Genomic DNA, 23,482 nt, shown 5'->3' with positions numbered 1-23,482 from the left:
ACAAACCGGGCACCGTCCGTCCCGTCCGTCCCGTCCCGTCCCGTCCCTCAGCACTGCGTCTCCTTGGTGTCGATCTGGTGTTGCCTCTGCAGCCGGAACATCAGCGCCTTCTCGCTGCGACTCACCGCGCTCGTCTCCGTCAGGTCCTCGAAGGAGCGCCGCCGCTGCTCCGAGCGCTGCGCCGGGCGGCCGAACGCCTCCTGCAGCGCCTCCTCGTCCAGGTGGGAGTCGAAGCTCGGGTCCTCCTGGATGGTGGCCATGCGGGGGGAGTCCAGAGGAGGAGGAGGAGGGGGAGGAGGGGGAGGAGGGGCCGCCACCGCAGGAGGAGGAGGAGGATGGTGAGGAAGATGACAGCAGGAGTCTGGACCGGGGCCGAAGCCGAAGCCGGAGACCGGCGGCGTGCTGGTCTGCTGCGGACCGGACGGCTGGAAGCGCAGGTTGGTGGTCGGGAAGGTCGGAGGCTTGAAGATCCGGACGGACGCGGACTCCAGGCTGCTCAGGAGCTCGGCATTCTGGGAAAATGAACAGAGTCAGTTGAGTTTGATGGTTAAAGACCCCCTCCCATGAAAATCGTGTTTTTCGTGCTTTTCACATGTTCCTGTGGCATTTTTCTTGTGTTAGAGCACATATCAGCAGAAAAGGAAGTGCAAAATTGCATTTCAGAGTTTTTCTGCCTTCAAACTGCTGTGAACCAATGGCAGACGCAAACTGGCAGTTTCAGGGAGACTGGAGCTGACGTGTCACAGCTCCAGGGGAGGGCACTAGTGCTACAAGCTCCCGCCCCGCTCTGCATCTGGCCCAGAGGTGAAAGACTTGGCAGCTCGGTGGAGCTGTCAAGGTGTAACAGGTATAGCTCACCTGGTAGAGCAGCTTGCACCGTGAGCAAGGACTATGCTCCAGTCTGGGATCGAATCCCAGTGTGGAGTTTTACGCTAAATGCACTGAATCTGTAATTGTACAATGTCCAGCTGTCAGCGAGCGGGGGGGTGGGGTGCGAGGAGGTGGCTGGGCGGGTGCAGAGCAGCGCAGTCTCCGCCCACCCTCCAGAGGCGCATTGCTAATGAGCTGCTGGTTTTAAAATGACCAAAAAGGGGGAGGGGGACTTTAAAGATGAACTCTCTTTGTCTCTAACCCTCCTCTCCTCCATGTGCGTTTGTTTTCAACAACAAAGCTGGTGAGAAATCAATCCATGGAGCGGTGGATAAGGTTATTTATCATCTACCATGTTACCATGTGTGTATTTGTGTAGTCTTATCTGTCATAAACAAGGACGCAGCAACACGCCTCCCTGGAACTAGTTACAAGTCATTGATTTAACCAGCACTAGGACTCTGGAGCTGGTTAATTAAGGGACAAATGCTGCATAGTTCCTCTGTAAAGGAGAAGACTTTTAGATTTTTTATTTTTTTAAGTATATTTTTTGGCTTTTCATGCCTTTATTAGATAGGACAGTTGAGAGTGTGACAGGAAATGGGAGGCAGAGAGGGGGGGAATGACACGCAGGATAGGGCCGTCCGATGCAGGACTCGAACCGGGGCCGCCTGCACCGAGGACTATAGCCTCTACACACGGGGCGGGTGCTCTGCCAACTCAGCTAAACACCACCCCGACTTTTAGATTTTTTAATGTTCAACTGACGTCAACATGTTGACCTCCTCTCTCAGTCAGATCTCAGAGGGAACTGTGATGAAGAGAAAACCCCCAAAATACGGGGCGGCGTTTAGCTCACTGGGTAGAGCTGCCGCCCCATGTTGAGGCTCAGTCCTCGGATCAGGCAGCCCCAGTTCGAGTCCGGCGTCGGACGGCCCTTTCCTGCGTGTCATTCCCCCCCTCTCTGCCTCCCCATTTCCTGTCTCTCTCTCGACTGCACTATCAATTAAAGGCAATAAAAGCCCAAAAAATATACTTAAAAAAAAGAAAACAAAAAAACAAAACAAAATATTCACTTTACAAAAGCCACCGCTCCTTTGTTCCCTCTTCATCCACATCAGGTCTCAACATCTTAAAGGGATAGTTCAACATTTTGGCAAATTGGCCCATTGCCATAATCGCTATAGTCATAGCAGTAGGTTCGTTACCTTTAATTGTAGGTGTAAGCTATTTTCAGTACGGCGGAGCGCAGCAGCAGGCTGCTCAGAGCTACGCTATGGAGGCTAAGGGAATTTCTTGGTTTCCCTCATTAAACTCATCAAATTCAACATCCCAAAACTCCACAGCGCTTTTGTAGACAAGTTGTGACCTGCACAACCACCACGCTATGAGATAATGACGGAACGATACGAAACGGAGCCGTTTTCGAGGTAAATTCATACAAAACCGCTGATGCGCGTTGCGTTCAGGGACAGTTTTTCAGCAAGCAGTCTCCGTATTTACCCTGTATTTACCTCGAAAACGGCTCCGTTTCGTATCGTTCCGTCATTATCTCATAGCGTGGTGGTTGTGCAGGTCACAACTTGTCTACAAAAGCGCTGTGGAGTTTTGGGATTTTGTATTTGATGAGTTTAATGAGGGAAACCAAGAAATTCCGTTAGCCTCCATAGCGTAGCTCTGAGCAGCCTGCTGCTGCGCTCCGCTGTACTGAAAATAGCTTACACCTACAATTAAAGGTAATGAACCTACTGCTATGACTATAGCGATTATGGCAATGGGCCAATTTGCCAAAATGTTGAACTATCCCTTTAATGAGTCTGAATGTTCAGGAACCAAATACAGTGAAAATATAATTGCATTCTAATTATATAAACAAAATATTAAATCCTTCAGAGGAAATGTTTGAAGTTTTTAAAAATAATTTTTCTTACGAATGACATTTCAATTCCTACCAATTCAGTGTTATTAGTCATTATTGTTAGTCATTAACGTAATTTAACCCATTTACTGTGTAATTTCTTTTACTTTGGCTACAAAGCCAGGTGGGTATCCTGCAGGTGATGATTCATATCAGACATACAGTATTTCCTCCTTTCGCTGCAATTTCATTGCATTAATTGTGAATAACAAGTAATTGTGACATCCCTAAAATACACACAATCAGATACTCACACTGGGGAAGAACAGAGACTTTGTGGTTTGCTCGTACACACTAAAAACAGTTGGGTTAAAAATAACCCAATTTGGGTTGTTTTATAACTCACCCGCTGGGTCACTATTGCACCAACCCAGCAGTAGTTAATTTGACCCAGCATGATGGGTTGGTCCATTTTAACCCAACAGATGAGTTAATATATTCTACCCAAATGCTGGGTCAAATTAACTACAATTCTGGGTTGTTTTAACTACATATATTTGTTATATATTCTACCCAAATGCTGGGTCAAATTAACTACAATTCTGGGTTGTTTTAACTACATATATTTGTTAAATATTCTACCCAAATGCTGGGTCAAATTAACTACAATTCTGGGTTGTTTTAACTACATATATTTGTTATATACTCCACCCAAATGCTGGGTCAAATTAACTACAATTCAGGGTTCATTCAACTACACATTTGTTGTCTATTAAACTGTTCAACTACAAACCTATATTGTGTATATGGGGCTGCAACTAATGATTATTTTCACTATTGATTAATCTGCTATTAATCTGCTAATCGATTAGTTGTTTGGTCAATTAAATGTCAAAAAATATTGAAAAATCACAAGATGACATCCTCAAATTTCTTGTTTTGTCCACAAGCCAAAGAGACACTCAGTTTATTGTCATAATGGATTCAGAAACCAGAAATATTCACAAGAAGCTACAGTTTAAAAAACTACTCAAATTCATATTCATATAAGTCACTCAATGCAAAAAAGTTGATAACCAAACAGACTGATTGCATCTGTCTGTCCTTTCGGAGTGGGGGGGTTTCGGAATGGAGGGTTTTCCCAAATAGCCTTTTCGGAGTAGCGGGGTCTTAAAAAAAATAGGAAACTCCACCATTACGATGAATAGAAGTCTATTTTCGGAACGGCTGGGTTTCAGAAAGTCGGGGTGTAACCAGCCTGTCCAGCAATGACAACGAAGGCCTGGGATGCTTGCTGTCTGTCGTCTCCCAGTGTCAGGACATACGGGTACGGTCTGGATGCCTTGGCCTCATGTAGGTACTCGACCATGTTTCTTCCAGGCTAAAAAAGAAGATCAAGTAAGATGGAGCTGTATTACTTGTGCAGTTTAAAAAAATAAGTAAACTATTGAACTGAATATTTTTTGCCTTTCATTCACAGGCTTACTGATCACTAGATATCAATGACTGGGAATGAAGTTGGGTTGATGTAAAAAAGGAAAAAAAAAGCTTTGATGTAGTTAAAGGGATAGTTCTTTTTTGCACACTTTTCATGCCAAAATCAATGCAGACAACCAAAAGAATGTAAGCCAACGTGAAGATAACAAGCTTGTTTATGAGTAGTATCACAAAATGTAGAGAAACTAATCCTCCCTCATATGGGGCCAGGACTCGATTAAAAAAAATAATCTAATTAATTAGAGGCTTTGTAATTAATTAATCAAAATTAATCACATTTTTAATCGGCTCGCATATAAATATTTGACCTGAGAACGGTGAGAAGCAATTTTTTTCACATGGAATTTAGTATACCATTGAATAATGACTGAAGGTGGTACGACCAACAGACTGGATGCAGATTATCGATATCATTAATCGTTAGTTGATGAACCTTATCGATCGATTAACTGATAAGCAGCGATTTTCATGAGAATCTAAATTTAAGGGGGAAATTTAAGATGAACATTCCTCATACACTATTATTTGTTAGTATATTTTTAGAGCACAGCGCAATGAAAAATGTTTAAGTAACACGTTATTTGGTAAATGGTCTTTCCTTGCCACTACATTATGATGATTACTGTATTTAACTACTTAAATCACAGTAGCATAAAATGATTTGTTGAACTCAGCCTGATGAAAACATTAATAAAACTAAGTAACCAATCACACAGCAGCTCCATGTTGTCCCTGTGTGATGTTCAGGGACAGGTCAGGACAATCTGAAGACAGAGAGCTCTGGGGTTGAAGTTTATATGAAATACACCATGAGACAGTGACAGGTCTATAGCTACGTCTTGACCACATGTCAGCTGTTCAGCTGCAGCAGAGGAAACTCCGCTGTTCTCCGCGCCACCGCGACGAGCGTTTTTTTTTTTTTTTTTATTAAGCTCCGGTAGCGACTGGCTAAAATACGGGAGGATAGTGTAAACCAGTGTGGATCCGGTGTTTTTATCAAAGCTTGGTCGCCTGCTGACCGGGTCTGTTTGAGCTGCGTTCAGGCTGCATTAAAACTCCTCAGGCAGTGATGACTCATTACTCACTGGTCGTCTGTGTTTTAGCGATGGTACAGCCTGAGGCCAGTATACAACCAGGTAACAGTGTTGTATTCTCTTTTCACCTCATCTCTCCCTTGCAGTGATCAGTGTCAGCGGCTTTTTAACTCGTTAAATAATTGTGCTCCAGTATACCAGTACGCTTAAAACTCATCCAGTGAGAAACGTTCCACGGTGCAAAAATAAGTGCGATTAAAATGCGTTTTTTTAACATGTTCATTTTTGTGTAATTAATTAATCTTAATTAACGTGTTAAAGTCCCGGCCATAATTTATATATATGATGAACTGCACACATGTCAACTGAACAAACTTTACATCACTATAACAATCACTTACTTCACAAGATTATTGGTGGCTGTGTAGTGGAGTTGTACTCTCTCTCATTGCGTTGTATATTTTGACCAAAGCAGAAGACCATCACGGTTGGCAATCTTGTCTTTCATTTCAGACATCTGGGAGAAGGATAAATAAAACAGTCAGTCCCAGTTTCCTCACACACACACACACACACACACACACACACACACACACACACACACACACACACACACACACACACACACACACACACACACACACACACACACACACACACACACACACACACACACACACACACACACACACACGTCAGGGAGACAGTGTGTCCGACTGCTCGATTAGTTTGAAAATAAAATATAAATCTTACCTGGCAGAGGGATTAATACGACAGTCAGTCCCGGTTTCCTCTCACACACGCACATAACGTTACACATCTGTAAAATGAAAAGAATGTAAGTTATAGAGGGATTATATGTTTACCAACAAGTCAGGATGCGTGCACAACCTGACTGCAGAAAGAACCGGTTGTCATGGTTACCTCTATGGATCTAGTGTAGTCAAAGCGGTGTTAGCTAGCGATGTTGTCAGCCTACTACTTATAGTCTACTTGCCAGCCCATAGAGCCCCATTGTGAACCCGGAAATGTTGAGTACCCCAAAGTTTTATGTTAGAAATATATAGTATGGGTCCCCAGCATTCAGAAACTGTCGGATGCTAACTTATATATATTGGGCAATTAGCACAATTGACATAATTAGCATAAATTACCATAGTTTCCTATATGGGCAATATTTCCGCAAAATTGACTTGGCTGATCTGGGCAATATTGGAGTGGTTTTAGGGGTTATTGATGATGCTGAATCCATTTCTGACATTTTCAAAATTTAAAATGGCTGTCTAAACCGGTAGTGACCAGATTTTAACCGCCAGTGGGCCAATTTTGATGGATTTCAATCTGGTCCCTTCCGGTTTAGACAGCCATTTTGAATTTTGAAAATGTCAGAAATGGATTCAGCATCATCAATAACCCCTAAAACCACTCTAATATTGCACAGATCAGCCAAGTCAATTTTGCTGAAATATTGCCCATATAGGAAACTATGGTAATTTATGCTAATTATGTCAATTGTGCTAATTGCCCAATATATATAAGTTAGCATCCGGCAGTTTCTGAATACTGGAGACCCATACTATATATTTCTAAAATAAAACATTGGGGTACTCAACATTTCCGGGTACTCATTTTTGGCAAGTAGACTATTAAGCAATATCACACGAGAGGGAGTGCTGTTGTACTGTATATCAGCACGGCTGTGATTCGGTCGTAGGATAATCATCACACCGTGCTGATATACAGTACAACAGCACTCCATCTCGCGTGATATTGCTTTTATACAACAGTGCTACGAGCGCATTTTAGAACAGTAATAAACAAGAGATTATGATTTGTTTGTTTATTTAATTTGGCTCCGCCAACAGAAATAGTTCCGCAACTGGAAGGGAGACAAGGCTGTTGCCAGGCAACACATAAACATTTCATACTAGCTTGCTACTAGCTACAAGCTTTTCCACCGAGCTGCTTCCAGTGCTGGTTCTGGTTCTGGTTCTGAGCCCGTTTTCTGTTTAGCACCGGAGCAACAGGACCAGCGTGAAGACATACAGAGACGTTATCGATACCGTATTACATTTGTTTATCTGCTATGTAATCAATATAAACACAGTTGAAGCTAAGTAGCTGAGCTACGTGGCTAACAACAGCTAACGCTAATATCAAAACACATCGCCGTCAAAACGTAGTTGCCCCCGCGGCGATTTTTTTCCAGCCGTGTTTAGTAGAGATTTATCTCCAATTAAACGGACCAGGTCAGGTTCAGGTTTCTAACTGTAGTAGCAGCAGAGAGATGGGGCAGCTCCTGTATGGGGAGCGTGGCTCTGACTAGCTCCTGTCCAGCTGAACAGCGGAGTGATAATGCCTGTAAAAAGTCGCAGTGCTGTTATACAGCTGCGGCAACGGCAACTCAGGCACGGACACTCACAGCACGGCGTCGGTCATCGGTAAAAACAACACTGTGCATCCCTAACGTTACCTACAGCTATTTAACAGACAGTGATGTTCAGGAAAACACTCACGAAACTACTGAGGTGCTGCCTGGTCAGAGACGAGGGAAGAGGACGGACATGTCTAAAGTCTGGAACAACTGCATAACGTAACTGTAACGTTACGTGCACCACTGAGTATGTACCGGTAACTTAAAACAATATATCTTAACGTTAATTAATCTCAGCTTTCCATTAGTATGTGACCTCGTCTTCAGCCACTGTCGTAGTAAACATTTCACAACTCATTCGCTGTAGTTCTACAGCTGTTCCTGTGGGCATATTTAGCTTTATCAACATTCAAAACAACGTGTCTAGCACGTTATATTGCTCGAAATTAACACTTCGCTCCGGGACATAATGTAGCTACACCTCACATGTGTGTCCTTGTCTTTTACCTCAAGGAGATTACAGTAGTGTCTGTACTTCCACTTTGAAACGCCAACTTTTCCTCCGAACTCGGCAGCTTCCCTCTGCTACTCTGTGTGCGTGAGGCTAAACTGCGTGCGTGTGTGGTTTGTGTACAAACTGAACACTGCCTCTGATTGGCTTAGCATGAAACCTTACTCTGCCTCAACCAATCATCATCACTTATGCGGTTGTCTCGTCCCGCCCTCCTCCCCCCTCCCCTCACCAAAGGAGAGAGAAGAGAGAGAGAGAGAGAAAAAAAAAACAGTTTTGCAGCTTCTGTGGCTGAGATGAGACAAGTCGGAGGACAACGGCTTCACTGAGTAGTTTGTAACGCGCCTCATTTAATTGTCGGTAACGGCGGTGTAACGATGGAAATAGTAATTAGTTAGATTCCTTGTTACTGAAAAAAAATAACGCTGTTTATTTTAACGGCTGCATAGAAGAACAGGACAGCTGCAGCCATGAACCGTGACCGCTCTGTCACCCCTCGTTATCGCGCGTGAGACTTTGTTCTCGCGAGACCTCGTTTCGCGCCGTTTGTTGTAACCGTTAGTAGGCTAACGTTAGGCTAAGCCTTTAGCAGGCCTTAATAACCCAGTAACAGAAAACCAGCTAACTCAAAATAAACATGACCACTCGTTCATGTACATTTTCATCTAAATTCATTAATTAATTTGGTAAATGGCCGAGACCGAACAGAAAAACTGTATCTGCGTGTGCTATGGTAACGGCTAAATGGCTAACTAATGTTACATTGTTAGCCAAACCAACCAACTAGCCCTGACTGTACAGATACGCGGTTACTTCAACAATTAAAGCAACAAGGGCAATGTGAATTAGATATAATGTCCACAAACCTTTTATTATTGCCTCGCCAGAAGTATTCAGTCAGACGTTCGCTGGGTGCACAGAGCCTGGTGTGTGTGAAGGAGCAAACTTCTGTCGAAGTGAATGTCATGAGTTCGAAGCACAAATAACCCAGCTGCTGAGTCAACCGATATGAGTTCGAAGCACAATTAACCCAGCTGCTGGGTCAACCAATGTATGTTGGGTTGATGGATTTTTGACTCAGCACATGAGTTGCACAAAAATAACCCAAATCCCCAATAAATAACCCATAATGGGTAGAACATTTCATAACTCAGCGGTTGAGTAGAATAAATAACCCAGCAGTTTTTAGTGTGTATTGTTTATCCAGCTTCTTGTCCTGAGAGAAGAAGATAAAGAAACTTTATTAATCCTGAAGGAGGTTGTTCACAGAAGAAAAGACAAAAGACAAGAGTAAACTAAACTAATCTCTGCACATCTTATAAAATATATATTTAAATGACTGTCCACCTGACCTATACAGACTAAAGACAGGAAAGACTTTATCATCTTCAGATTCTGTCTGTAGCACCTTAATCCCTTAATACTCATGAAAATACAGTGGTAATACGTCTCTGTAACGCGTCAGTCAGACAGTGTGACTGACAGTGTGTAGTTTAGTTCCTGACAGAGACAGAACGGAGCGACTCACCACACAGTGGACCAGGATGCTGATAGGAACCCAGAAGAGCAGAGAGAACGCCACCACCGACCCCACGATGTTGTCGGCCAGAAACTTCCCAAACGTGTTGATGTCCAGTTTGTCGATGAAGTCCCACAGACGCTCCACCACGTCCTGCACCTGCTTCATGCACTTCCCCTGCAGGAGACACACACACACACACACACACACACACACACACACAAGCTGTGTTTACACACATACACACACAAGCTTTGTTTACATGGAGCCAAATATTCAGATTAGATTCGGTTTAGAGTCCAAACTGAATGAAAATGCTCCATATAAACAGCTCAATCACAACAAACAAGCCCAAACCAAATCAAGTTTCATTCGGTTTCACAGAGGCAGAATAAACCTTTTCTTAAATCGATCAAAAGTATAAAACAATAAAATAAAATCATGTAAACAGTTGACCTGAAAGACTCATTCAGAAAGGATTCAATCAGAAAGAGGAAAAAGTCTCCATGTAAACCCACCTACACACACTCACATCCCGCTTGTCTTTAATGTGTTTTTTTTTTTGGGGGGGGGGGGGTTCCCCCTTTTACAAAGCATTTTATATAATAACACGTGAACATGGGGTGTTTTCTATTATAATAACACAAGGAAATAAATAATTAACCAAAAACTTAAAGCAGATAACAGCGGCACGGCCGTTTCGACTAATGCTGTGTTCAAGGCAGGCTTTTGAAACCGTAAGTTACAGCTTCAAGTCACAACTACGACTTGGTAGCGTTCCAGGTAACCCGTAGCTCGTGTTTTTACCGTCCTGTTGTCTGTGAAAGTTCCCTATAACGGCCACTCGTAACTTCCGACCCGTGAACTCGTACCAGATCGAACTGGTATGACTTCACAGGAAGGAAAAACACAAAGTACGAGTTTCCTTGAACGCACCATGAGTTAGCAGCCCCCGCCCTTGTCAGGCATCAATTGGTCCTCGTGCTACGTCACCACATTCACGCGCATCCCTTGGCTGCACACACAGCCCTTCATGCCGTTCTCTCCCCTCATTGGATAACACTTGTATCCCACAAGGAAAATTTTCTCCTCGGGTTACAGCAGAGCAGAGTGACGGAGAGACTCGTGTTTAGGCTGAAATACTTCATGTAAGTGATTGCTGACGGAAAATAGGACTATTTAGGACTTATATTAACAAAAACATTCCACTGATATCTGCTTTAAACAAAAGAGGGGCTTTTCAGGGAAATATACCTTTCCAATGCTTTCAGATGTCTTCAAATTTGGAATGAGTGTGATGTCATACCATTCATCAACAGATGGTTTAAGCCATTTCTTTGTGATTACACCTAAACTCAGTTCCAAATAAATAGTTTTCACACTCATAGTAGTTGAGCTAGAAGTTTGTCTTCAATGTGTTTTAAAGCTGCTGTGTGTGTGTGTGTGTGTGTGTGTGTGTGTGTGTGTGTGTGTGTGTTTCCACTCACCGCTCCGTCACAGAAGCCCACGGTGCAGGGTTTCCCTTTACGCAGGAACAGGAAGTTGCCCGTCTTGTCCTGGTGGGGGGCGCAGATGCCGCTGGTGCTCCGGCAGCAGACTCTGCACGACGCGTTGGTTTCTATAGAGACGAGAGGGAACAGATACAAGACTGAGACGGATGCATCATCATCATCATCATCACCACCACCACCTTGGTCTCACGCCGGTGTGGTCGTTACCGTTGCAGGCGCAGGGCTGCAGCTTCAGGACGGCCTGACAGAAAGGAACGCACTCCCCGTCCAGACACTCGCCGCTGTCCAGACACGCCGTCTTATCGGGAGCGTTTTCAGGAGGAGGACACTCGCTGCTGTTTCCTGTCACAACACACATAACAACACACACACGTGTAGTTTTTTGGTTATTGTTAGATGATTTGATCAGATCTGATCCAAGAGCATTTGTTGTTGTGAGTCTGTCCCTCACACACCTTGTGCTTCTGAAAGTAAACTGTAAATTATCAGTCAACATGTTGTTGTCAAGGTAACATGAAAGGGGGTAGGTGCTGTTCCATTCATGTTTATAGTATCTGGACCCTCACAGACTCTCACACTCAGTCACTTTACAGCTGACAAAGAGAGAGGGAGTGATGCTGCCTGTCGCTCAGGTGGAGCTGTGACGGAGCTGTGTGTTGATGCTGTGTGTGTGTGTGTGTGTGTGTGTGTGTGTGTGTGTGTGTGTGTGTGTGTGCGTGCGTGTGTGTGCGTGTGCACTTGTTTTTCTATCTCGGTGGGGACGTCAACCTGAAATCATACCAACCCGGTGGGGACCTGATTCACCGTGGGGACCAAAAATGAGGTCCCCACGGGTAGAAGCGTCCTAGAGCCGTAAAACTTAGAATAGGTGCGCCTCATGCAATTTCCTAAAAGTGTCCCCTTGGGGTTATACACATGAAAAATGTCTATGTGTGTGAAATTTGATGCGCTCCTAGTGGACACACACTGGTACTGCAGTCCCCACGGGGTACAACCAGAATTAGTGTGTGTCACATTTTGCATTTTTCTATCGCCCCCTATGGGTCAACGTTAGAATGACAGCTTGGTGATATATCTTAAATTTAAGATTTTTTTAAATCAATTTCATTTCATTTTATCAAGGATTTTATTACTGAAATAAACACAATTGTAAATACACTACATCAGTGTAATACTATTATATTCCAAACCATTCATTTCGGTTACCTCCAATTTCTATTACCACTACTACTGCTGCTACTACTGAAATTAACTGATTGTTTCTGATTTGAATTTTTTTTTTTTTATCTTATATTTAAGATATTTGATATATTTAGGAACATGATTCAACTGAATTATGAATATACAGCATCAGGACACAAGCTTTCATGCAAAATCCTTAGCTTTAAATTCCACTAATACTTACAGTAGTAGCCTAGTATACCAGTGGTGGGTGGTGACTGAAATAATTGGGGAGTGATTATCTGCGGCACTCGGCCTGTGACCGAATCACACCCGTGCTATATTCACCAACACCCCACTCCCTCTCGTGTGATATTGCTAAATTATCTTTGCTAACTCTCATTTAAATACAGGCTTGAGCCAATAAAGCAGCATACAGAATGGAGAAGCAGAGCAGCGTGGAAAGAGGAGAGAGAAGTGAGACAGGAGAAGAACAGAGCAGCATGGAAAGAGGAGAGAGAAGCGAGACAGGAGAGAAGAACAGAGCAGCATGGAAAGAGGAGAGAGAAGCGAGACAGAAGAGAAGAACAGAGCAGCGTGGAAAGAGGAGAGAGAAGTGAGAGAGGAGGGAAGAACACAGCAGCATTGACAGGAGGAAGTTACACTATGTCAGTGTAGTCTTGATGTGCATAAAGCATATGTGCAATGTAGATTTATCAATAAAGTACAAATGCAGCTGAAGTTCCATCACTGTATACTATGGAAAAACTAGCAATGTTTTCTTGAACTCAAAAATCACATGCCTGTGCTCCCATTCAAATGTGCCCTGTATGCACTCAGATCTAATGTCTGCACACTCAGATCTAAGTGCACGCACTCAGAACACAAACAGTACATGCTCACAGGTCAAGGTTCCTGCTCAGACGCAAGGCTGACCTCCCCTGCATTTAATATGTTGTGTTACGCAAGCCAATAGGGAGACAGCTAGGCAGTGGCCAATTAAGTGACGATGCCGCCTTGGGTGCCTTTGTTTTCTTTTGGAGTGCTCCGTAGGGGTGGATAGCCAATGTGGTCTGTTTATGGTCTGTTTGTAAAACTGCTTCTTTCAAAATACACCAGTTCGCCATATCAACCAGCTGTTTGAATTGTCACCTATTTAAGATGCCAGTAATTTATTCATAAGTAGTCTCAAAAAGAATTATTGTAGTTCAGATATCTTTTTTTTTAAATTAAATATTAGCAGACAAACTTTCAAATAGTATAAATACTGCATTATCAGTGTGGTTGTGGTGATAGTCTTGAGGTTAAGCACTCCGCTAAAACCTTGTTTTGCACCATAGGAACGCCGGTTCGCGTCCCGGTCCTGGCACCTTTGCTGCTCAAAGTCCTAGATTAACTTTATTGTTTAATGTTACTACAACTAAAAACTAGGGCTGTCAGAGTTAACGCGTTAATCGCGATGAGATTAATTAAAAAAATTAACGCGATTAAATTTTTTAATCGCGGTTAATCGCGGCCCATTTTGTCCTCTGTCTGCTGGACTGGAGGACTGGAGTGTGGGACCTCCAGTCCAGTAGGTGGCGGTAAGCCACCTTCAAGTTGGTTGCTACACAAATATACACAGTCTAACATATATCCACAGCTCCATCCATTGATTTTTTGATGGCTTTGTTGTAAACAAATGCACATGGCCATGTATTGATTTTTTTGACTGCGTCGGTTGTCAACAAATGCACGTGGCGATGTATTGATTTTTTGACCGCGTCTGTTGTCAACAAATGCACATGGCCAGGCAGAGACGTAGCAAAGTAAAGGGCAATTTCCACTGGATGCAATTCGTTTCAATTCTGTGTGAGTTTCATGCATCATGTGTTATGATTAGGTAGGCCTACTAGGTCTGGTCTAAAAGTTGTTTGTCTAGAGATTATAACACTTTGGAGTGTTGAAAGTCCAAAGCGCCATATATAATATTTTTTTTTTTTTTTTTTAATATATTTTTTCGGCTTTTTGCCTTTATTTGATAGTGATGACAGTAGAGATAGACAGGAAATGGGGAGGCAGAGAGAGGGGGAATGACACGCAGGAAAGGTCTGCCCGACGCGGGATTCGAACCGGGGACGCCTGCGGCGAGGACTGTAGCCTCTACATGGGGCGGCCGCTCTACCCACTGCGCCACGCACCGCCCCATATATAATATTTTTAATAGAGATTAATCGCGAGTTAACTATGGAAAAAATGCGATTAATCGCGATTAAAAAAATTAATCGTTTGACAGCCCTACTAAAAACACATCTTTCATATCAATTCTGTATGCAATTTGTAGTAATAGTAGGGTAATGCTATGAAATGAAAGATGTGTTTTGAGTTGTAGCAACATTAAACAATAAACTTACTTGAGGACTTTGACCATTTATGGTAGGTGATCGTCTGTCTCACAAACAATCTATTCCACAGTCTGGACTAGAACCCAAAAGCTCAGCTTCCCAGCTCAAAGTATTGGTGAGTTTTTCCAGAAATCAGGGCTAAAATCGTCAGATTTCACATGAAAAGTTGACCATTGACCCCTGTGAAGGTTGGACGGGTCTGATCTTTGGCATCAACAATCTCCTGTACAGTATGGACAACATACTAAGAGCTCAGCTCCTCAGCTCAAAGCGTTGGTGAGTTTTTCCAGAAATTAGGGCTAAAAGCGTCAGATTTCACATGAAAAGTTTACCTTTGACCCCTGTGAAGGTCGGACAGGTCTGATTTTTGGCATCAACAATCTCCTGTACAGTATGGACAACATACTAAGAGCTCAGTTCCTCAGCTCAAAGCGTTGGTGAGTTTTTCCAGAAATTAGGGCTAAAATCGTCAGATTTCACATGAAAAGTTGACCTTTGACCCCTGTGAAGGTAGAATGGGTCTGTAATTGCAAACACTGGATGGCTCTAGGCCCTGATAAACCTCTGAACATTTCAGGCTTATAACCCAAAGCGCGTGGAAGCTATTAAAGAATTGCTGTTGAAATGTATATCCTGCAAATGGAGACCGCAAACATGACCATTGCTTTTTGGCCATTTTGGACCCTTCTGAATGGAACAGAGCTCTGATTTTTGGCACAAACAATCTATTCCACAGTCTGGACTAGAACCTACAAGCTCAGCTTCCCAGCTCAAAGTGTTGGTGAGTTTTTCCAGAAACAGGGCTAAAATCGTCAGATTTCACATGAAAAGACTGCCACCCCCACCACTCTCTCACCCAACCACCGGCCCGCATGCTGACTGACATGACCTGTAGTCCAGTGTTTGACAGAAAGAGTTAAAGGTGACAGACTGACAGTCTATGGCTTTTAACTGGGGCCGTTACAATATATTAAATTCAGGGCAGGTCAGCCTTGAGTCTGAGCAGGCACCTTGACCGGTGAGCATGTATGTGTTCTGAGTCCATGCACTTCAGCATGCACATTAGAACACAGTGTATTCTTCATATGGATAAAGCATGTGCAATATGGATTCTTCAATAAAGAACAGACAAAACAAGGGTCCAATATTCACTGTATTCAACAATACAGCTGATTGTCCTATTTGCAGGACGATGCCGCCTTGGGTGCCTTTGTTTTCTTTTGGAGTGCCCCGTAGGGGTGGATAGCCAATGTGGTCTGTTTATGGTCTGTTTGTAAAACTGCTTCTTATAAAATACACCAGTTCGCCATATTAACCAGCTGTTTGAATTGTCACCTATTTAAGATGCCAGTAATTTATTCATAAGTAGTCTCAACAAGAGTAGTTCAGATATCTTTTTTTTTTTTTTATTAAATATTAGCAGACAAAATTTCAAATAGTATAAATACTACATTATTAGTGTGGTTGTGGTGGTAGTCTTGAGGTTAAGCACTCTGCTAAAACCTTGTTTTGCACCATAGGAACGCCGGTTCGCGTCCCGGTCCTGGCATCTTTGCTGCTCAAAGTCCTAGATTAACTTTATTGTTTAATGTTACTACAACTAAAAACACATCTTTCATATCAATTCTGTATGCAATTTGTAGTAATAGTAGGGTAATGCTATGAAATGAAAGATGTGTTTTGAGTTGTAGCAACATTAAACAATAAACTTACTTGAGGACTTTGACCATTTATGGTAGGTGATCGTCTGTCTCCCGCTCAGTCTCCGTCTTGCGAAAGCATAACACTAACCCAAAGTAGTCCACCCCTGCCTTTGCCCCCCTGGTGTCACACACCAGCATATATTTCATTATACCTTTTTAATCACGTATGTTTACATGTCATCTCTTGTTAAATGTTTAAATAAGAGAATCCGCTGGGTACACAGATTCTATTACTGTAACAGTTATTAAAAATAATAAAATGAATGCAGTAAGGGTGCTGGTGCCGGGATGCGAACCGGCAACCCATGGTGTAAAACAATATATTTAACCAGGTACTTAACCTCCAGACTATCTCTCCTACCATACTCCTCATGCAGTTTTTATACTATATAAAATATAGCTCACTAAAATTGGAATTACTTATAAAATAATTTATACAGAAATATGCTGGCAAATTGGTGTATTGTGAGAGAAGCAGTTTTACAAACAGACAATAATCAGACCATTGGCTACCTGCCCCTTCGTCACTTGATTGGCCACAATCTAGCTGTCTCCCTATTGACTTGCGTAACATAATACAGTATTTGTGTCCGAGTCAACATTTTATTTAACTTCAACAAGCGAGCATTCTCAGCTTACAGTCAACAGCATAAACTTCTGGTTTTCCTACTCACAGACCCCAAGACTGCCACCCCCACCACTCTCTCACCCAACCACCGGCCCGCACGCTGACTGACATGACCTGTAGTCCAGTGTTTGACAGAAAGAGTTAAAGGTGACAGACTGACAGCCTATGGCTTTTAACTGGGGCCGTTACAATATATTAAATGCAGGGCAGGTCAGCCTTGAGTCTGAGCAGACACCTTGACCGCATGTATGTGTTCTGAGTCCATGCACTTCAGCATGCACATTAGAACACAGTGTATTCTTCATATGGATAAAGCATGTGCAATATGTGTCTACAGACAAAACAAGGATCTAATAATCACTGTATTCAACAATACAGCTGATTGTCCTACTTGCAGAGAACTTGAGAGCATCACTGTTTATTTAAAAAAATCAGTTAAAGGTCAAATATCAAGAAAACGGTGACCCCTGACCATTCTGACGGTCGCGTGGCTCTGAAACTTTGCACAGTAGATGGTCCTGAGGCTGTGATACATGTTATATCAGCCCTGTAGCCCAAATGATGAGTAAAGAAATTGTATTTTGGGGCATCAGGTGAAGTTCAGACACTTTCTGAATGTCTTTTCGGCTGCCACTAGCCGACCTTTGACCCCACAGACCACAAATAATCAGGAGCTATCAGGCTCATAGCCTTCTACACCTCGAATGTCTCGGAATGTCTCGAGCAGTGAGCGAAATATGCTGGGCCGCTGCCGTTGGCACATGAATCTCCGCTTGCCCTGATAGCGTTAGCTCGGTGGCTAACAGTAGCCCTGCATCCCGAGCCACAGTCCAGGTGAGTCTCTGCAGCATCAGACCCACGGCTGACTGCCACAGCAACAACAATGAGGGCCGCCGCCATCAGCACGGGCCTAGTGTTAGCCGCCGAGGCGCACTATCAGGGCAAACTGAGATTAGTCTGCTGAACGGCGGCGGCCCTCATCTTTGTTGCTGTGGCGGTCAGCTGTGGGACGGACGCTGTGGCTCACCTGGACTGTGGCTGTTTTGGCTTTTAGAGTTTTGCACCAGTGGCAATGGCACTTGGTCCCATTGTGGCAGTCTCATTAGTTTGTGCAATTAAAAGTCAAGCTTTATGTTTCACATAAGAACAGCGCTGCCTCTGGGATCAGTAGACTATGTTCAAATAACACCACATTTACATCAATAAATGTTTTACAATGAACTGATCATTCTGCATTACATTTTACTAAGACAGAGAGGACTGGTAGCTCCAGCGGTAGTGACAGCAAACGGTCACTCGTCGTCATTCTTGAGGTATTTATATTATTACTGTGTCTCTAAAATTAAGCACTGTACAGAAATTAGTATTTTTTTGCATGGTTTCATCAATACAAAACTCCAATTTCACTTTACAGGGACTTTAAAGTTTCAGCCTCCTAGTCCAAAATGTGTGGAAGTTATTAATATAAAGATGATGATGATAGCAATACTGTCGTTATTAATATCATTATTGCTAATAATAACAACAACAACAACAGTATTAGTATATGAAGGCTATAGCACCATTCAAAACATTTATGAAAGTGCTTTGCAGGGGGAAAAAAGATTTTAAAAAAAAACAGAATAAGGGATGATGAGTACAATGAAGACAAGAGTGGTAGATAATAATGGCAAAAAGTGATGATGCTGATGCTATGATGAGAAGAATAACAATAATAAAGAATTTTGTGATTTAAATAGATGGCCATATAAACATATTAAAGTTTCAGCCTCCTCATCCAAGGCGTGTGGAAGTTATTAAAGAAAAGCTGTTAAAATAGATGTCATTTCATTTCAAAGTCTTGGTGATTTATTCAAGGAAAAGGTGTCAAAAAGGTCAAATTTAACACTGATGAGTGACCTCTGATACTGAGGGTCACACGGGTGTCAAACTTAACATGCAACAGAAAGCTTATACAGCTATGCAGTCCTTCCACCTACTCTGGCTGATAACTATCTTATTACACACAGTCTGATTTTTAATGTCCCCATCCCGACCATGCCCCTCCCTCTCTCTGTCTCAGCCCGCTAAAGGAAACATGGAGGCTCCTGTGTCAGCCGTGTTCCCAAGGAGGAGGAAATAATCATATAAGGCAGTGTGTGGCTTATTAATAAAACTCCCCTGTAACAGCATTGATCAATTCAATTAACATGGAATGCAATCTGCTTTCACATTTCGCTTTAAAAATGTGTGTAAAAACTTGGATAAGAGGTGAAATGTCTTCCTAGAGAAGTGCAAGTCCAGCTGCCTTTGATTTAATTTGCCCAGAAGCTATGACCGGGACAAATGAGAATATCTGCAAGCAACCTGATTTTTGAGGTCCCCATCCGGACTATGCCCCCCCCCCCCCCATTCCCTCAGTCTCTGCCCGCCAGACGGTCAGGCATGTTCGCGCTTGCTGGAGCCACTTTTTTTTTCCCTCAGTAAATGAGCAGTTCGCTTCACCACACCTGTAGCCTGTCACAAGCACATGGTGCGCTTTGGACACGGACGCGTTAGCAGTGCGGGGTGCGCTGGGGGATACACCAAGCGCTCCTTTGCCAACTACAGCACCTGCGCTTGACGAGGGAACAGGAAGTCACAGTGTGTCTGAGGCCGTGTTGACAGCAGGTCTGGAGGTAGCCGAGCTGGATTCGTGATGGAGACGGTGAGCATTAAGTTACTTAAATGTGTTTTTTAGTTACATTTATTACAACTGTACAATTGTGTCCAGCTACATTCTTCGGTCGGGAGATCATTTTTCAGACTAAAAGTTAGCTAACGTTAGCTGCTAGCTGCTAGCTGCTAGCTGACTGCACGCTGCAGCAGGACAGGGCTGAAGGCCTATGGTACCGAGTAGAGTATTTGCTCGGCTTGGGCGGTAACCGAGTACCACTTGACCTACTCGGATACCGCCACCGCGCCCCCCCCCCCCCCCCCTCGGTGCTCGGTGGCGGCATCAAAGCCCTTGTCCCTCCGCTGATACTCGGACCCCCGGGTCTGCACAGCTCTGTTTTTAGGCTGTAATTGTACTGCTGCTGACCAACACCTCGTTCTGGGTCCGTTATTGTTTATTTAGGCCGAAATGTTAATGGTTTATTTATTGAAGTGTGCCCTGCCGTTATAAGAGATAGGGACAATTTCATTCCGTGGCATTCCTTCTTTTCTTTTTTTTTTGCGAGTGATTTGAGGAAGGATCTATGAGGAAAAACATCACCCTGTACGGACAACTGTTTCAGCTGTTTGTTATAAAAAGAAGTGTGTGATTATGAAAAAATGTGTGTTACTTTACTGTCCGATTTACATGGCAGGCAGTTCCCCCCTCTTAATTATAAGTGATGTAACAGGACAGCGGTCTCCGGCCGCTCCACTTTGAAATGCTGAATGTGTTGACATGTGGACTGTCTGTGCTGACAGGAGGATGGCCCAAGCTTGAGATCCACAGGACTCGGCTCTGAATGTAAAGGTATGTAATAACACAATCCAGAAAGTAACTCTTCAAACCTGAATCCTTCTTTGCATCCTGTTTATTATTTATCTGTTTTTTTAATCCAACCATGCTTGTGCTTTTGTTTTGCTCTGCATATCTGATGTTTTCTTCTGAATGACCATAAAAAGAATATTGAATCTTGATTCAGTAATGATGGGGAAACGTAACTTGGGACAGCTGAGCACTCAATCCTCTGTTAAAGAATACTGTTAGTGTTACTGTTACTCTTTAGTAAATGTATATGATCATTAATTAGTTAGTTTGCATTTTGGTATAATTATATAATTGGTTTCTCATGTGTAACTATTAATAATTTGCAGGCTGAGTGAGGAGCAGCTGATCCTCCACTAAATCGTGCCAGCTAAATTAGAAAGAAAGAATAAAAGACAATATTAGTTGAGTATTTTCTCATAAGTCTCAACATCAAACAGACCTTTGCTCTGGAGCTACAGTTTGTCAACCCTTTGAACTACTGTATGACTGTACACAAGCTTACCCCGAGTTCACACAGTAACAATCCACAAATCAGTTGTTTGAGTCACAGCTGTTCAGTGTTTGAAGAATGGTATCTTCAAATTAAAGGGCTGTTCAACAAGAGATAAGTAAGAAAGTTATGTTTATTTTTTACAGCACTTTTAAAAGAAATAATTCACAAAGTGAGGAGGTAGATAGTTAGCAGAGGAGCCCACATTTCATTAAAGGACCTTTCATTACCCTTCACAACTGTAATAAGACTTTCATGGGGGAGGACCCGGAATATTTTCCTATACCATAGGTGACAGTAGGTGGTTTATCATTGATCCAGTTAATGAAATGCATTTTCTGGCCAGTGATAGAAATTTCTCACATAATTTGAACTTCTAATGGGTTAGAGTCGCCTCCCTCAAGCCAGGGTCCTTCCTCACCTTTACTTTAAAGATACCACCCAGTTCCTGTGAGATTATAGGCTACCCCAAAATCTTTTTTTTAATCAATTTACATAGCCAGAAATAATGGAATATGTTCCAACCTCTCTAAGATACTTATTACACAGAGGTGAAATCTGACGGTCCATCTTATTTAGTATGTATGGAGTTAGGTGTAGACAGTGTAATATTTTATACGGTCTCTCTCAGTCTGTTATATGTAAAGGTGGATTTAAATACTTACATTTATATTTTCTGATTTTTATTTTTAGATGCTGATGGTGGCAGTGAGCCTCAGCTGGAGGAGGAGGTAGGTTATGCCATCGTCTTTGAGTTCTTAAAAGTAACATTTACTGGTGTTTGTGTTATTCTGTGGAGTCTGTTCAGTTTAAAATTTGATGGTTTTGACTCCTTTGAGTCTGCTTAGACAGCCTCAAAGTGTCTGAACAGACTCGTGCTGTCTGCTCTGTTTAAAAAAAATTGTGCTCTGGTCAGACAACTTAAGATTAGTACGTGGTGTTCTGCACAATGATTAAATTTCTGCATCATGGTGCCATGGTGTGACCCTTTGTTACATGATGTTGTTCCTCCTCTTTGCTCTGTCTCTTTACATGGTCCCTTCAAATTAGATTTAAATGCCAAAAATAAAAAAGCTATATAGCTTTTACTGAACATTCTGAATGTTTTTTCACAATGTTTCACAGGCAAAAAGTCGCCATATGCTTTATATAGGCCTACAGAAGGTGAAAGCTCACCATGATGTGTGTGAAAAGCACTATGAGGCAGCGCAGGCAGAGAGGCAAATGGAGAGGAAGAGGACCGTGGTTCTACATCATCAGCAGGATACAGCAGTGAGTCATGCTACACCTTTTAAACAGGGATGCCTAGATCTAATACTAAGACTGGATATAGTTCTGACATTGAGTAAATAGCTGGATCGGGTAAATGAGGCCCATTTATGACACTGATCTATTTACTTCATGCTTGTGATATAGTGTGAAACCAGTAACAGTTTCATGTGTAGTAGCAAGGCAAGGCAATTTTATTTGTATAGCCCGTTTTTACAAACAGTTTGTCTCAAAGGGCTTTTCTAGTGGAAATTGTAGTTCTCATTAGTATTAGAATACTTACCTTTACTTGTCTGTAACAACATCTCTGTCTCGTCTGTCCGTCCTGGGTGAGGGATCTCTCCTCTGTTGCTCACCCTGAGCTTTCTCCTGGTTTTCCCTGTTAAAAGGGTTTTCCATGGAGTTTTTCCTCAGTGGATGTGAGGGTCTAAGATCAGAGGATGTTGGTATTATGCCATGTAAAGCCCTTTGAGACAAACTGCTGGTTAAAATGGGCTATACAAATAAAATTGCTTTGCATTACCTGTTCTGGTTAATAGAGAGCATGTCAGTGTTTTCTCCCAAAAATGAGATCTCAGATACTTACCAAGCAGGACTTAGAAATCTGACTTTTAACCCCCCCCCCCCCCCCCCTTTTTTTTTTTTTTAGGTGGACGTAGAGGCTCTGACTGGGGAATCGAGCTTTGAGTTTAGCGAAGATGACTATGACACTGGAACAACAAACAGTGATACCTCAGTGGAACTAGAAAGGAAGAGGAAAGTACAAAAAAGGCCTGATGCAGCGGATGAAAAGCGGATTGCACGTCTGCCGTCCTGGGTGAGGGATCCCTCCTCTGTTGCTCACCCTGAGGGTTTCTCCTGGTTTTCCCTGTTAAAAGGGTTTTCTATGGAGTTTTTCCTCAGTGGATGTGAGGGTCTAAGGACAGAGGATGTTGTTACGATGCCATGTGAAGCCCTTTGAGACAAACTGCTGGTTAAAACGGGCTATACCTGTTCTCATTTTTGGGAGAAAACACTGACATGCTCTCTATTAACCAGATCTGCTGTGAAAAAAAGAGATTTCAGATACTTACCAAGCAGGACTTAGAAATCTGACTTTTAACCCCCCCTCTCTCTTTTTTTTATTTTTTAGGTGGACGTAGAGGCTCTGACTGGGGAATCGAGCTTTGAG

At 42.7% G+C, this 23,482-nt stretch overlaps 1 protein-coding gene across 1 annotated transcript; it reads right to left on the bottom strand.

The window, feature by feature from the left end:
* Positions 1-36: 36 nt before the first annotated feature.
* LOC146960184 (disintegrin and metalloproteinase domain-containing protein 17-like) lies at positions 37-11,532 on the bottom strand. Its single transcript, XM_085772564.1, has 7 exons — positions 11,382-11,532; positions 11,151-11,281; positions 9,673-9,840; positions 9,325-9,360; positions 3,043-3,060; positions 433-512; positions 37-330 (listed from the first exon to the last, which is right to left on the bottom strand). Exons 1-7 carry the CDS (start codon positions 11,530-11,532, stop codon positions 48-50), a joined length of 867 nt encoding a protein of 288 aa, XP_085628690.1. The 3' UTR covers positions 37-47.
* Positions 11,533-23,482: the final 11,950 nt, after the last annotated feature.

The sequence above is a fragment of the Trachurus japonicus genome, unplaced genomic scaffold, assembly GCF_045865225.1.
Source record: "Trachurus japonicus isolate A0001 unplaced genomic scaffold, Traja_1.0 AP030635.1".
Classification (NCBI taxonomy): Eukaryota; Metazoa; Chordata; class Actinopteri; order Carangiformes; family Carangidae; genus Trachurus; species Trachurus japonicus.
The sequence above is the reverse complement of the archived record's forward strand: the minus strand, read 5'-3'. Positions and strand labels throughout refer to the sequence as shown.